This window comes from Mya arenaria, chromosome 13 (genome assembly GCF_026914265.1).
Source record: "Mya arenaria isolate MELC-2E11 chromosome 13, ASM2691426v1".
Classification (NCBI taxonomy): domain Eukaryota; kingdom Metazoa; phylum Mollusca; class Bivalvia; order Myida; family Myidae; genus Mya; species Mya arenaria.
Genome location: NC_069134.1, coordinates 46,154,627 through 46,167,930, shown reverse-complemented (window position 1 = coordinate 46,167,930; position 13,304 = coordinate 46,154,627). Strand labels below are relative to the sequence as shown.

At 37.0% G+C, this 13,304-nt stretch overlaps 1 protein-coding gene across 1 annotated transcript in view; it reads right to left on the bottom strand.

Annotated features, from left to right (window-relative positions):
- The window catches only part of LOC128214672 (exportin-2-like), a 150,301-nt gene that overhangs the window by 80,637 nt on the left and 56,360 nt on the right, over window positions 1-13,304 (bottom strand). The window contains exons 11-12 of the mRNA XM_052921266.1: window positions 5,509-5,574; window positions 4,985-5,094 (exon numbers count right to left, since the gene is read on the bottom strand). Of these exons, the coding sequence (XP_052777226.1) occupies window positions 4,985-5,094; window positions 5,509-5,574 (176 nt within the window). The remainder of the gene's footprint in view (window positions 1-4,984; window positions 5,095-5,508; window positions 5,575-13,304) is intronic.

Sequence of the window (13,304 nt, the reverse complement as noted above, 5' to 3'; positions counted from 1 at the left end):
CACAAAAAAACATTCCCTTGAATTATTCCTGTCATAGTTTAAACTCATAATCAAATTTCAATGCACAGCATTTGAAATAATTTTAAACAGATGAAAAACTGTTATTTTTAAAAAGCATAATACATTGTATATCTTTTATGTGACCTAACATTAATATAAGAATTTATTCAGATCATAATTTAGTGACTTTTCTTGCACTTTAATGTGAACAAGTACCGTAAATGACTGGGTATTAGACGCACTTTTTTCCCTCAGATTTTGATGCAAAAAAATGCCTGCATATAATACCCAGTAACAATTTTTTGAACTTTTTTTCTGAGGTCAATTTCAAGCCGAGAGTTTGTTTAGATTTATGTAGAAAGGGATGTTACTCGCGTCATATTGATCGAGTATATACGGGTTAAAACGGCAGTTGAAGATCGGGATATGGTATATCGTAAGACGTTTATAATTTCAACAAAAATATTTTTCGATTAAAGTTACCGTAATTCACCTAAGAGTTCGGACACTCTAAATATTTGGACACCCATAATTATTTCCCAAAATAATTTATTTTGCGTACCTAATTTTCGGACACCCAAAGGACATCAATCATAACTTTCATAGTTACCAAGTTTCACAGACGAAGATTATTGATTTTTATCTTTACAATGCCTGGCTAGATTACCTAACCGTATACACCACTGTGACAATTTAATTAGTTACTACCCATCCTAAACGATTTATTGCCTGTTGAAAAGGAAGTGTGATATATTTATTTGAGGATTAAACAAACAACAAGGGCAATCTAGGGATTAAGAAAACATCGACATGGCATGTTTGTAAAACGATCTGCCAATAAGCTTTCAAACTTATAGAAAGCAATAATCGTACAGTTATACATTAATCCTGCATAGCAATGTCCATGCTCTCCACGAGATCCTCGTGGGTATAACTGTAAGTTATGTGACGTCACACAGTGTGACTCTTTGATCTTAAGCCGATAGAATGTGTTTATTCAGTTCAGTGCATGGTGTTTTAATTAACTTCATGAAGGATTTACACTTATAGGCGTAATAAATAAGTTTATGACCATTGATTACTACGGATAAATTAATAAGTGGTAAAAAGCAAACATGAAGAAAAAAGGCAGGTTAAACAAACATGTAAATAAAATATAAAAATGATAATTTTCTATGTATTCGGAGAGCGAAAAAAATAATTAATTTATGGTGTCCGAACTCTTGTGAATTACGGTATTCAATATTATTTTGAATAATAAATTGAATTAAACAATAATCAAACTTACATATAAAAAAGCAAGGTTGGGCACTGTCAAAATATTTTTTGCAGAACATAACTTTTCATTATCGACAGTATGGTTGTATGGTTTTAAAGATAACCATCGCCATTTTCACAAAAAAAATTTTTTTTGTCACTGTCAACAAACATGGTGGCTGAAAATGCCGGACGATTTTGACATTTTTTCTATGCGTCTTTTAACCAAAAACATAGATTAAAAAAAATTTCCTCGGATTTTTCACAGTTTTTTTTCCCTGCGTCTAATACCCCCTATCGTCTTATACCCAGTCATTTACGGTATGCTTGGGATTGAACACTAAGGAAAACAAATTTCAAAGAATGAAATTAAATGAAGCGCAAAATATCTTTGATATACAAAAAATGAAACTTTTTAGACTTTCAAAACTTTAACATTTACTAAATATGGTTACATAAAATGATGAATACATTTGTAGGATTTGATATCCCACTAAAGGTAACCGTCGGCTTCGTTCATTCTAAACTTTCTCTCAGTGATAAGGAATAAATTTTATCCACTGCAGTTGTTTTCTAAGTTTATGAAAATAAGAACAATGGAAACAATGCAATTACTACTGTTGATCAGTGCAGATTGTGGGAGGTCATGGTTGATTTCACTGAACCACCAATAAGCCCTGCCGAAATTGGATACTGATTAGTCAGTCATGTGTTTTTGGTAGGCATGATTAGCATGAATCTTAATTTTAACCATCATTTATGAATGTTTACAAAATCATTAAATATTGAAATAACAAGCGAAATGTTAGTTTGAATGATGAAAGCCATGAAATATGTGAAGTATTCAAAAAGAGACCATTTTTCAGCTTGTGTAAGTATTGAGAAAATTATTAAGTAAAATTATTTATTATTTATCTGGAAAATGTTGAAATCTTTTTTTTTAGGCTTATAGTGATCATACTTGATTGCTATGTTATTGCAAAATGTTTTATTCATTGCAATATTAATGTAAAACAATTTTATGTTGACTTAAGTTTGTAGATAAGAACTAATGGTATAGGTGATGTGAGAATGATCTCATAAGTCTTTAAAAACCCTTTTGGTATTGTGAGTTTTTTGCTCCAGTCTTGTTCAGTTTAGCTTTTGAAGATTTTCAAAGTAACTGCAAAACAAGTCCAGCTGTCTAGAAAGACTATGTCAAACATTTACCAGATAAAATTTCTAGTGTTTTCAAATTACCAACTTGGCATTAGTTTTATCATAACATAGGATATTAATGCTATTGGTTTTAAAGAAAATGCTAGTGTTTTTGTATGTGGAATGATATATCATAAGTGGCACTAAATTGAACATAATTTATAGTTGTCATTGATATTACACATAGCCCCAGGTACATGTTGATCTAAGATTTAAGGCTTGGATGGAGTCAGGGCAAGAAAATTGCATGTAACATTGTTAATACATTGTACTTTCCAACGCAAAAACTGTTTGTTTATTCAAGTAAATAAAGCAATCCCCACACCAAGAAAATGCAGTATTGCTTAACCAGCTCAATTGACATCATGAGTTGGACTTTAAATTGCTGCAATTAAAGGCACATCTAGATATCAGAATTATTCAAACTCTGATTTAGCAACCTTATTATAGTTAAATATATGAACTACTTTTGCGAAATGAAAGCTTTTTTAGATTTACAAGGACGGGTAAAAGTATTTGTAGTAAAGTAAATGTACTGCAACACCTGATACATGTTCAGTGTTCTGCCAAGGATGCGCCCTTGCGCCATTGGCGCAGAAAAAATCGGGATGGCGCAATGAAATACCTGTAGACGGGCCGATCGGCGCGCCCGTTTTTCGAAAAGCCGTTTTGACTTAATTGAATTTTTAAAGAGTCGTTTTGATTCAATCGATTTCTTTTTCAAAAGTTTTACAGCACAGCATTCATTCGATAAAACAACGATTTTCATTGGTCCGTATACATGTAACTATCCAACTGCAAGGGGTAGTATATATTTTTTAACAAATTCAATGTCATCATCATGGCTGAGAAAAAGAAAACAACTCAAATTAGAGGGGGGAGATATAAACAAATTCAATTTCAATGAGGCCCTGGTGCATTAGAGGAATGCAAAACAGAGGAAAATGTTCCTGGGTGGGGAGGGTTATAATTTAGCGATGTGATTTGTCCGCGGATTCGCAGAATTCCGCGGATCTAATGGCCCCAAGGACCCCCCCCCCCCCAAAAAAAAAATAAGAAATAAAAAAAAATAAAAGATTTTTAATTTTTTTAGCTGATTAATAAAGATACTTGTCTGCTTTTGGGCCAGTTTTTCTTCTACGGCAGTGTGCTTTTGACCCCAAAATTGCCCCAATGACTGAAATGGTTTCAGCCCTCCAGCTGCCAGGTCAATCACATCCCTGATAAAGCATAACAACACATTGACATGTGAAACTCTTCATTAACATATATCATTGTGTCTCATTTGTGCCATGTTTATAGTTTATTTCTAAATGTTAAATTAATCTGTCCAATATTTGAGAATACTGATGTCATGTGGATGTTACACCATGTATATAATGGGTAAATAAAACACTTTCATTTAAAAGTTTTCATTTTTCCCCTGGAAAAGGTCATGGCCCTTCACTTTTGAAAATGGCCCCTAATTTTCATGACTGCTGGGCCATTCGGGCCCATCTTTTTCAATCCTTGGCAGAACACTGCATGTTGCCTAGGAATCCAACAAATTCTAGGCACTCCAAATGTTACAGTTCTATTCAATCTGGAGTGCCTGAAATGAAAGCTTCTTGATTCTACATTCAACATCTCCTTTCTGTATGACCAATGACCAGGAGAATCATGAACCTACAACCTTTTGCATCTATTGAGATAGGGAGCTATCAGGACAGAGACAGAGGACAATACAAGAATGGCCAACTGTTGCATTTACTGATGTCTTTTACAAATATTGTCCAAAGTATGGCCCTGTGGTTTAAAGCTCCCCTGAAAAAGAGGTGACAGGTTTTCTTTATAGGATATAATTACATCATTGAAAATCTTCTCTGAAACTGCAAATAACAGACCTTTGACATAAAATGATTTGATCAAATTAAAGAAGTATGTGTACTTTGGTTAACATATGCCAACCACGTAAACTAAATTGTATAGGTCTGATTTAACGACATTGAGATTTTCAAAAGAACTATGACTTATATCTGATTCAACGCTTTAGCCCCCCCCCCGTCCCCCCCCCCCCCCGCCCTCTACCCACACTTAACAAGACTTTTCAAATTTCCTTTGCAGCTTGCAAGCAGTTTTAGTCTAAAGTTTAAGCTAGCCCATTTAACAGTGACCCCTTGTGATGTGAGCCGATTTGTTTAATGCTTAGAACATGGTTATCAACATTCCCCTAAATGAAGCCCTAGTCCATCAGTGCCGGGGACAGAGACAGACAATCAACGAAAATAATGACGATATATTGAATTCTCTTTTTTTATTTTTATGTTAAACAAAAAAAAAGATTAAGGTCGGGGAGGAAAATATAGGGTCGGTCGGGTTACCGGAAACACAGGTAATTTTTTTTTTGGCCTAAAAGGGTCTTAAGTTTACAACCTGTGCACAATCCTTTTAAGCAGTCATTCTTTTAAAACATTTCAGACTATCAATAATTGCCCAGCACACATTTGTGTACACCAATATACATGACAAAACATTTTGTAGTGATACCTACCGCCAGAAGTGCCTGAACATATTGTGAGAAGTTCTGTATGACAGGCCCCTCAACAACCTTACATAGGGCTTGTACCAGGTCACATGCTGCTCTACGACGAGTGTCAACATCTGTAAGGAAAACATCAGTTGTAAAGGGAGTGAAGCTAGAGCATTCTTTGTGCTATAATACAGCCATGAGCCAAGTACTTCATATGTACTATAACAGCCATGAGCTAAGTACTTCATATGGGCTATTTGGTAATTTCTACAAGCTATCATGTTGAACTTGACAGGACAGATGGTTTGCATCATCGGCACATTAAAGTAAAAAAAATAATCCCCCTCTGCACTCAAAATCTATTACATGTAAACCCATAACCAGTGACAATTATTACATTCAAATCAATCAATTTCCCATTAGCATGAAAAAAACATAATACTATTATACATATATGTACACACAATATCATACATAAATATTTCTCATTTCATTTAATGTATTCTCTAACATTGATCCTCACCTTCATCCAAAATTTGACTTACCAGAACCCTCGATGTCTCGCCTGATGTACTCCTCTGGATTATCTTCAAACAGTTCCTCATCTGACGCTGAAATTGTGGGAACATGACTGGTACATATAGGGTCACGGCTACAGGGTCATTAGCAGTACATACAAGGTAATGGCTGAAACATACAGGGTCATAGCTGGTATATACAGGGTCAGGGCTGGCATACAGGGTCATAACTGGTACACACAGAGTCATGGCTTGTACATACAGGGTCATTGCTGGTACATACAGTGTCATGGCTGGTACAAGTAGGGTCATGGCTGGTACATACAGGGTCATGGCTGGTACATCAGGGTAATAATTACAGGGTCATTACTGGTACATACAGGGTCATGGCTACAGTGTAATGGCTGGTACATACAGGGACATGGCTGGTACATACAGGGTCATGGCTACAGTGACATGGCTGGTACATACAGGGTAATTACTGTTACATTCAGGTCATTACTGGTACATACTGGGTCATGACTGGTACATACAGGGTAATGGTTGATACATACAGGGTCATGGCTTGTATATATAGGGTCAGAGCTGGCATACAGGGTCATGACTGGTTAACACAGGTCATGACTTGTACATACAGGGTCATTGCTGGTACAAACAGGGTCATGACTTGTTCATTTAGTGTCATGGCTGGTCCAAACAGTGTCATGGCTGTTAGTATCATGGCTGGTTCTACAGTGTCATAGCTGGTACAAACAGGGTCATGGCTGGTACATACAGGGTCATGGCTGGTACATACAGGGTCATGGCTGGTACATCAGGATAATGATTACAGGGTCATTACTGGTACATACAGTCATGGCTAGTGTCATGGCTGGTACATACAGGGTCATTACTGGTACATACAGGGTCATTACTGGTACAATTACTGGTACATACAGGGTCATGGCTGGTACATACAGGGTCATGGCTTGTACATACAGGGTCATGGCTGGTACATACTGGGTCATGGCTTGTTCATACAGGGTCATGGCTGGTACATACAGGGTCATGGCTGGTACATACAGGGTCATGGCTGGTACATACAGGGACATGGCTGGTACATACGGGGTCATGGCTGGTACATACGGGGTCATGGCTGGTACATATGGGGTCATGGCTGGTACATACGGGGTTATGGCTGGTACATACAGGGTCATGGCTGGTACATACAGGGACATGGCTGGTACATACGGGGTCATGGCTGGTACATATGGGGTCATGGCTGGTACATACAGGGACATGGCTGGTACATACGGGGTCATGGCTGGTACATATGGGGTCATGGCTGGTACATATGGGGTCATGGCTGGTACATACGGGGTTATGGCTGGTACATACAGGGACATAGCTGGTACATATGTCTCCACCTCTGCACATTGTCTCAATATGGTCTTAATATGGTGGACATTTGTGGCAAGTCAAATCCATCAAGAGATATGGAGCAGACACTAAATGTTATCATGACCTTTGACCTCTTAAGTGTGACCTTGACCTTGAACTGAGCTGGTTGTCACATGTGCTCTGGACATGGTCTCAATATGGTCAACATCAGACACGAAAAATAGTAAAATTATAGTATGACCTTTGATCTCTAAGTGTGACTTTGACCTTGAACCAAGCTTGTTGTAACGTGCTCTCTGCACATCCTCTCAACATTTGCAGTGGGACCCGATTTGTGACAGACAGAAAGATGGACTGACAGACATGTAGTGACAAGCTTTCTGCACATTGTCTCAATATGGTGATCATTTGTGGCAAGTTATTTCAAAATCCTTAAAGGTTCAAGAATTTTGGAGCAGACACAATTTGTGATAGACAGAGGGACAGACAGACAAACAGACATAAAACTCAAGCAAAAACAATATGTCTCCCAATTTATTGGGGGAGAAATATTGATAAGTTCTCACTTGGTTTATAGAGGGCCCATTTTTAAAGCTTAATTCCCAAAATATTCAAGATGTCATCAGACAGATTGATTTGATTCATATAACCCTTTAGCTCATGGTCAAGTGGCAAGATAAGCCCTCTGTCATTGGCTAGGTTATCAATAATCAATAATAGCCAACTTCCTGATAAGCATTCCTTATTTGTGTAGACCCTTTTTAGGGGTATTGGACAAGTGCTAATTTAAGATCCCATACAAACTTTATAGCAATATTACATTTATTGTGCCTTTTTTATATGAATATATATTTACAGACAATTAAATTATCAATGATAAAATATTCAATGATTTCATTTTATCTGTAAATGCAGTTTGAAGATGGACTTTCACCTTTCCTTTCAATTTCATAATTTGATTCTACCAGTAAGAACAATCGGTAAACAATGCTCTACCCCTTCATAAAAAAAGACCCATCTCTGGATTAAAAAGCTGACGACTGATGTTCCAGGGTATAGTACACGGAAATCTGGCAGAAATACCCAATGTCATCCAGCAAGGTGATCGAGTCCTTGGTGTCTGTTTTACATTTATGACCCCCTCACAAAAAAGCATCCCTTTCTGATAAGAAAGCTTAAGACTGATATTTCTAGCCTGAATAGCTCGGTTTTCATCCTGACCATGCAAGTCTCTAATAGTTGGAAGTCCTGTTTATTTACTGCCCTTTTTAATGCTGGAACTATGCTGGACATGTATGAAACTTCATAGCATATTTATAAATAATATTCTCAGGGACATTTATTTTCGATCTTTAATTATTATTATCTTTATTAATTGTAATGCTAAAGTGAACTTGAATATCAAGACTGTTTCTGAATTATGCCCAAGGTTAATGTTTTGCACAACAACGCCAAAACAGACAACATCTATGCTTTTTTTACAATTACAAATCTAAAGCAACATGAAAGAAAAAAGTGCACCTATGTTGGACTTGAGGACTGTCGGTTCACAAGGACAGCGCTCCTACCAACTCAGTTAAAACAGTCATGTTATTCTATGAAAAATCTCTCATTAAGACTGTTTTCAGCATTTGGAATGTTATTTTACATCCTGTGTCATGATGTCAAGTATGATTGTATGTATGTTGTGTTGTGGTGTGCGTGCGTGCGTACGTATGTACGTGCGTGCGTAAGTATGTGTGTCACTTGTGTGTATTTCTTGCAGTCAAGGATAGTTTTCATTCACACTGATAACACCATCTATTTTATGTCTGTTCTTGAACCGAATATATCAAATTGTACAACCACTGATATAGTAGAAGGTGTAAGCATATCATTAGTATGCTAAAGAAAAACTGGCTTTTTAAAAGCTGTTTTGAGGGCTCTCCTGGCTTCAATTTTGAAACAAACTGGAGTGTCAATACTTATGACAAATGAAGTAACAACTAAATTTATTTGCAAAGCAACACATCCATATTTCATACCATACTTTTCATTAAACCACAAGCTAGCTTAGTATATATATACTAGGGATGCAAACGAATGGCAAAAATGATATTCCAATATTCGCTTATTCTTCCCATCAAATATTCAAATATTTGATTACCAAAATGAATCTTTTAGAAGTTGTAGTAAATTATTATTATTTGCTATATTTACAGCCGAGACCTTTGTTCACTTCTTTGTTGTAGCTGATATACGCCATGGATCCTGATTCTTGCCTAAATTAGCCTCTGAAATTCCCCATCCCAACAAAAGGCAAAATGTATTATTTTGAACAAACAAAACACAAAATCCAATAATTTCAATTCCACTGCATTCATTTTTAAACAATGTGAAATCATGCGATGATTGTAAATTCCCAGTTTAATGATGTTATTAGATAACAGAGGTCCAGGGGTTTTCTGTAGGACGAGCAGACTCGTTCTGGGATTTTTCTTTACTAAATATAACTATGGAAAGACCAAACGAACTTGGGAACTAGTAAAATAATAAAACAAAACAAGAGCTGTCACAGTATTTGATGAATGCCCCCAAATGTGACATTGACCTATGAACAAGGTCAGTACATGAAATGTTAAAGATCAAACACTGACCTTTGATGTATGCATGTGGATCTTGCATACGTCACACACTCTTTATATGCCAAACACATGTGCCAAGTTTTTGTACATGACAAAATTACAGCCCGGTTATGAAATCTATGTGCATATATGCACCATTTCATAAAGATATAAAGCAAGGAATGCTTATGAACAAGTGGAATAATTGTAAAAACACTAATTACCTGTCATTGATGTTTTGAAAAACCACATGAGACCCATGCATGGTCACTGTAATATATTACAGACCGGACACGACAACCTATACTCTATGTCCTTATATGCAGCATTCCATTGTGAATAAATACCTAAGTGTGACCTTGACCTTAGAGGTAAATAATAAATAACAGTTAAACAACAAACTGGTTACTGATGAAGCGATCAAAACCACACATTTTGCTTTTACGTCAATGTCACCCTGCGGATGCAAGATGACATATACTGTACCATGTTTTATAGGCATTAAGAATGGCCGTTCAATAATGTTTCTAGTCAATCACATTTAAATTTGCTTCTACTATTTTAATCAACATAATTCAGCTGCTCTGTTTCAATGTTCACTTTTTCAGCATTGTTTTGGCCTCTCAGTATAACAAGCGATTTGATTGAACTAGATGTAAGGCTTTGAGCAATCAAAAGATGTAAATGAATGACGATTGCGCTAAGAGTATTTCTAGGCTCTAGAAGAAACCCGGGCACTAACTGGTATATTTACGGGGCCTCAGAGGTCGGAAACAAAATAAACAAGAGGGCCATGATGGCCCTAAAACGCTCACCAAAGCAAAGGGCCACAACTCTGTGATAAAGCATCAATAAAAATGTTGCAATTTAAACATATCTTTACTGATGACAATGCCTTGTTTTTTTATTTGTAGAGGGTCATGCAATGAAGCATTGAATTTGGACTGGTAGTTTAAGAGGTGATGTTTTCAAGCAATACAGAAAGTCGGCCATTTTTTTGTTGTTGTTGTTAATCAATCGAGACCCCTTGTTGTATTTTTGTAGAGGGACACCCAAGGAAGCTTCCTGTGAAGTTTCATTGAATTTGGCCAGGTAGTTTCAGAGATGTTTTTTAAGCAATTGTTGACGGACGGACGAACGGACGGAATGACTGACTGACCGACGGACAAAGACCGATCACAATAGCTCACCTTGAGCACTTCATGCTCTGGTGAGCTAAAAATAAAACAGCGAAAATGAGATTTGTGTTTTTCCGTTATTAAAAATTACGATCGAAGGTTTTGTAATCCAAACAAGAGGGCCATAATGGCCCTAAATCGCTCACCGGAGTAAAATAGTTTAACCTTTGTTATCAATATAGCTTGTTTCTCAAAGAATATTGAACAAGAGCTGTCAAAGTATGTGACGAATGCCCCCGAATGTGACATTGACCTATGAACAAGTACATAAAAAGTTGATCTTGCCTTTACGTGTCAAATACATATGGCACCTCTGGACATAAAAAAATACCATCAATTCTTGACAGCCTACACTCTTATGTCCTCATATTCAGCATTCCATTGTGAATAAACACTTAGTGTATCTTTCACCTTAGAGGTAGGGACATGGGTCTTGCACATGACACGTTAGGCCTAAATAAATAAATTGTGTTGTTCGGGTAACAGGGCCCCCAAGAATAGGTAGGGAAGGTAGGGATTTTTTAAATTTTTTTAGTTTGGTACAGGTTTGTTTGCATTTTTTTTGTCATTTTTCAACAAAATTTCAGTTATATAAGGACATTGCTGCAGTTATGTGGTGTGTCATTGCCTGTTTTGTTGTCATTCGTCACACAACTTCCGAAAGCAAAACATATTGATAATTAAATGTGACAATAATGACCTGCTTCAGCATCTCAAAAACATTTCTCTGCCATTCTCCAAGAAGTAAAGTTAGGAATATTTAATAAACTGTACAAATGGCAACAGACCCAGGTTTCAGTCCCAGTTTAAAAGAAAGTCACAATTTGTCAGGCACCAGCCTATGTCCCCAGCAGGCACACAACGTTGTTTCAATGTTGAAATATAGTTGAATATTGGTCACAACGTCAATCAACAATATTTCAACGCTGAAACAACGTCAAAGCTTCAACGTTGAAAAATTGTCGACATTTCGACATTGAAACGACGTTGAAACTAGAGATTGCTTTTTTGAAAAAGCGCTTGTCTCCCCTATTGTGTGGTCGTAGCTGAGAAAAAATAAATGATGGACATGAAATTTGTAACTTTGGACTGGAGACAAACCAACAGTGAAGTTTGGTTTATTCGATTATATTAAATAGTGAAGAGAAGAAAGTGTTGTTGATTAATCATGGAAAATGTAAACGAAGTTTGCATTGTATGAAGTTCCTGGGCGCAAGCGTTATTCAATTATTGATCGGAAACCATTTTTCAGCTCACAGTCATCGTGACCATGACCTTTTACCTACTGATCACAACATCAATAGGGATCATCTACATAACCAACTTGCATACCAAGTATTAAGTTCTTGGGTGCAAGTGTTCTTTAGTTACTGAGCGGTAACCATTTCTTCAACTCAAGGTCATGGCAACCTTGACCTTTGACCTACTGATCTCAAAATCAATAGGGGTCATCTACTAGTCATGACCGACTAGCGTACCAAGAATGAAGTTCCTGGGTACAAGCGTTCTTAAGTTATTGAGCAGAAACCATTTTTAAGCTTAAGGTCACCGCCAACGTATCATTTTTTACCTGAAGGTAACCTTGACCTTTGACCTTTTGATCTGAAAATCAATAGGGGTCATCTTCTAGTCATGAACAACTAGCTTACCAAGTATGAAGTTCCTGAAACCAAAGGATCTTTAGTTATTGAGCGGAAACTTTTTCTTCACTTCAAGGTCATGGCAACCTTGACCTTTGACCTAGTGATCTCAAAATCAATATGGGTCATCTTCTAGTCATGACCAACTAGCATACCAAGTAAGAAATTCCTGGTTGCAAGCGTTCTCTAGTTATTGAGCGGAAACAGTTTCTTCACCTCAAGGTCACGGTGACCTTGACCATTGACCTACTGATCTCAAAATCAATAGGAGTCATCTACTAGTCATGAACAACTATGAAGTTCCTGGGTACAAGCTTTCTTTAGTTATTGAGCAGAAACCATTTTTAAGCTTAAGGTCACTGCCAACATAACATTTTTTACCTGAAGGTAACCTTGACCTTTGACCTTTTGATCTCAAAATCAATAGGAGTCATCTAATAGTCATGAACAACTAGCATACCAAGTATGAAGTTCCTGGACCCAAAGGATCTTTAGTTATTGAGTGGAAACCGTTTCTTCACCTCAAGGTCACGTTGACCCTGATCTTTGACCTAGTGACCCCAAATTCAATAGGGGTCATCTACTAGTCATGACCAACTAGCATACCAAGTATGAAGTTCCTGGGTCTAAGAGTTCTATAGTTATTGGGCGGAAACGAAGTGTGACGTACTGACTGACTGACTGACAGACTGATGGACTGACTGACGGACAGGGCAAAAACAATATGTCTCCCCATGAATGGGGGAGACATAAAGATATTACACGCAAATTTTTACATGGAAGGTCACCACGACCTTGACTATTGACCTTGTTACCCCCAAAACAATTGGGATCATCTAGACATCATGACCAACCTCACTTCAAAGTTTGGTGAACCTAGATCAAAGCATTCTCCTGATATTGCACGGAAATATTTTTTTACATTAGAGGTCACAGCGACGTTGACCTTTGACCTTGTGACCCCCCAAAATATAGGAGTTTTCTAAACCTCATGATCAACCTCCCTACCAAGTTTGGTGAAC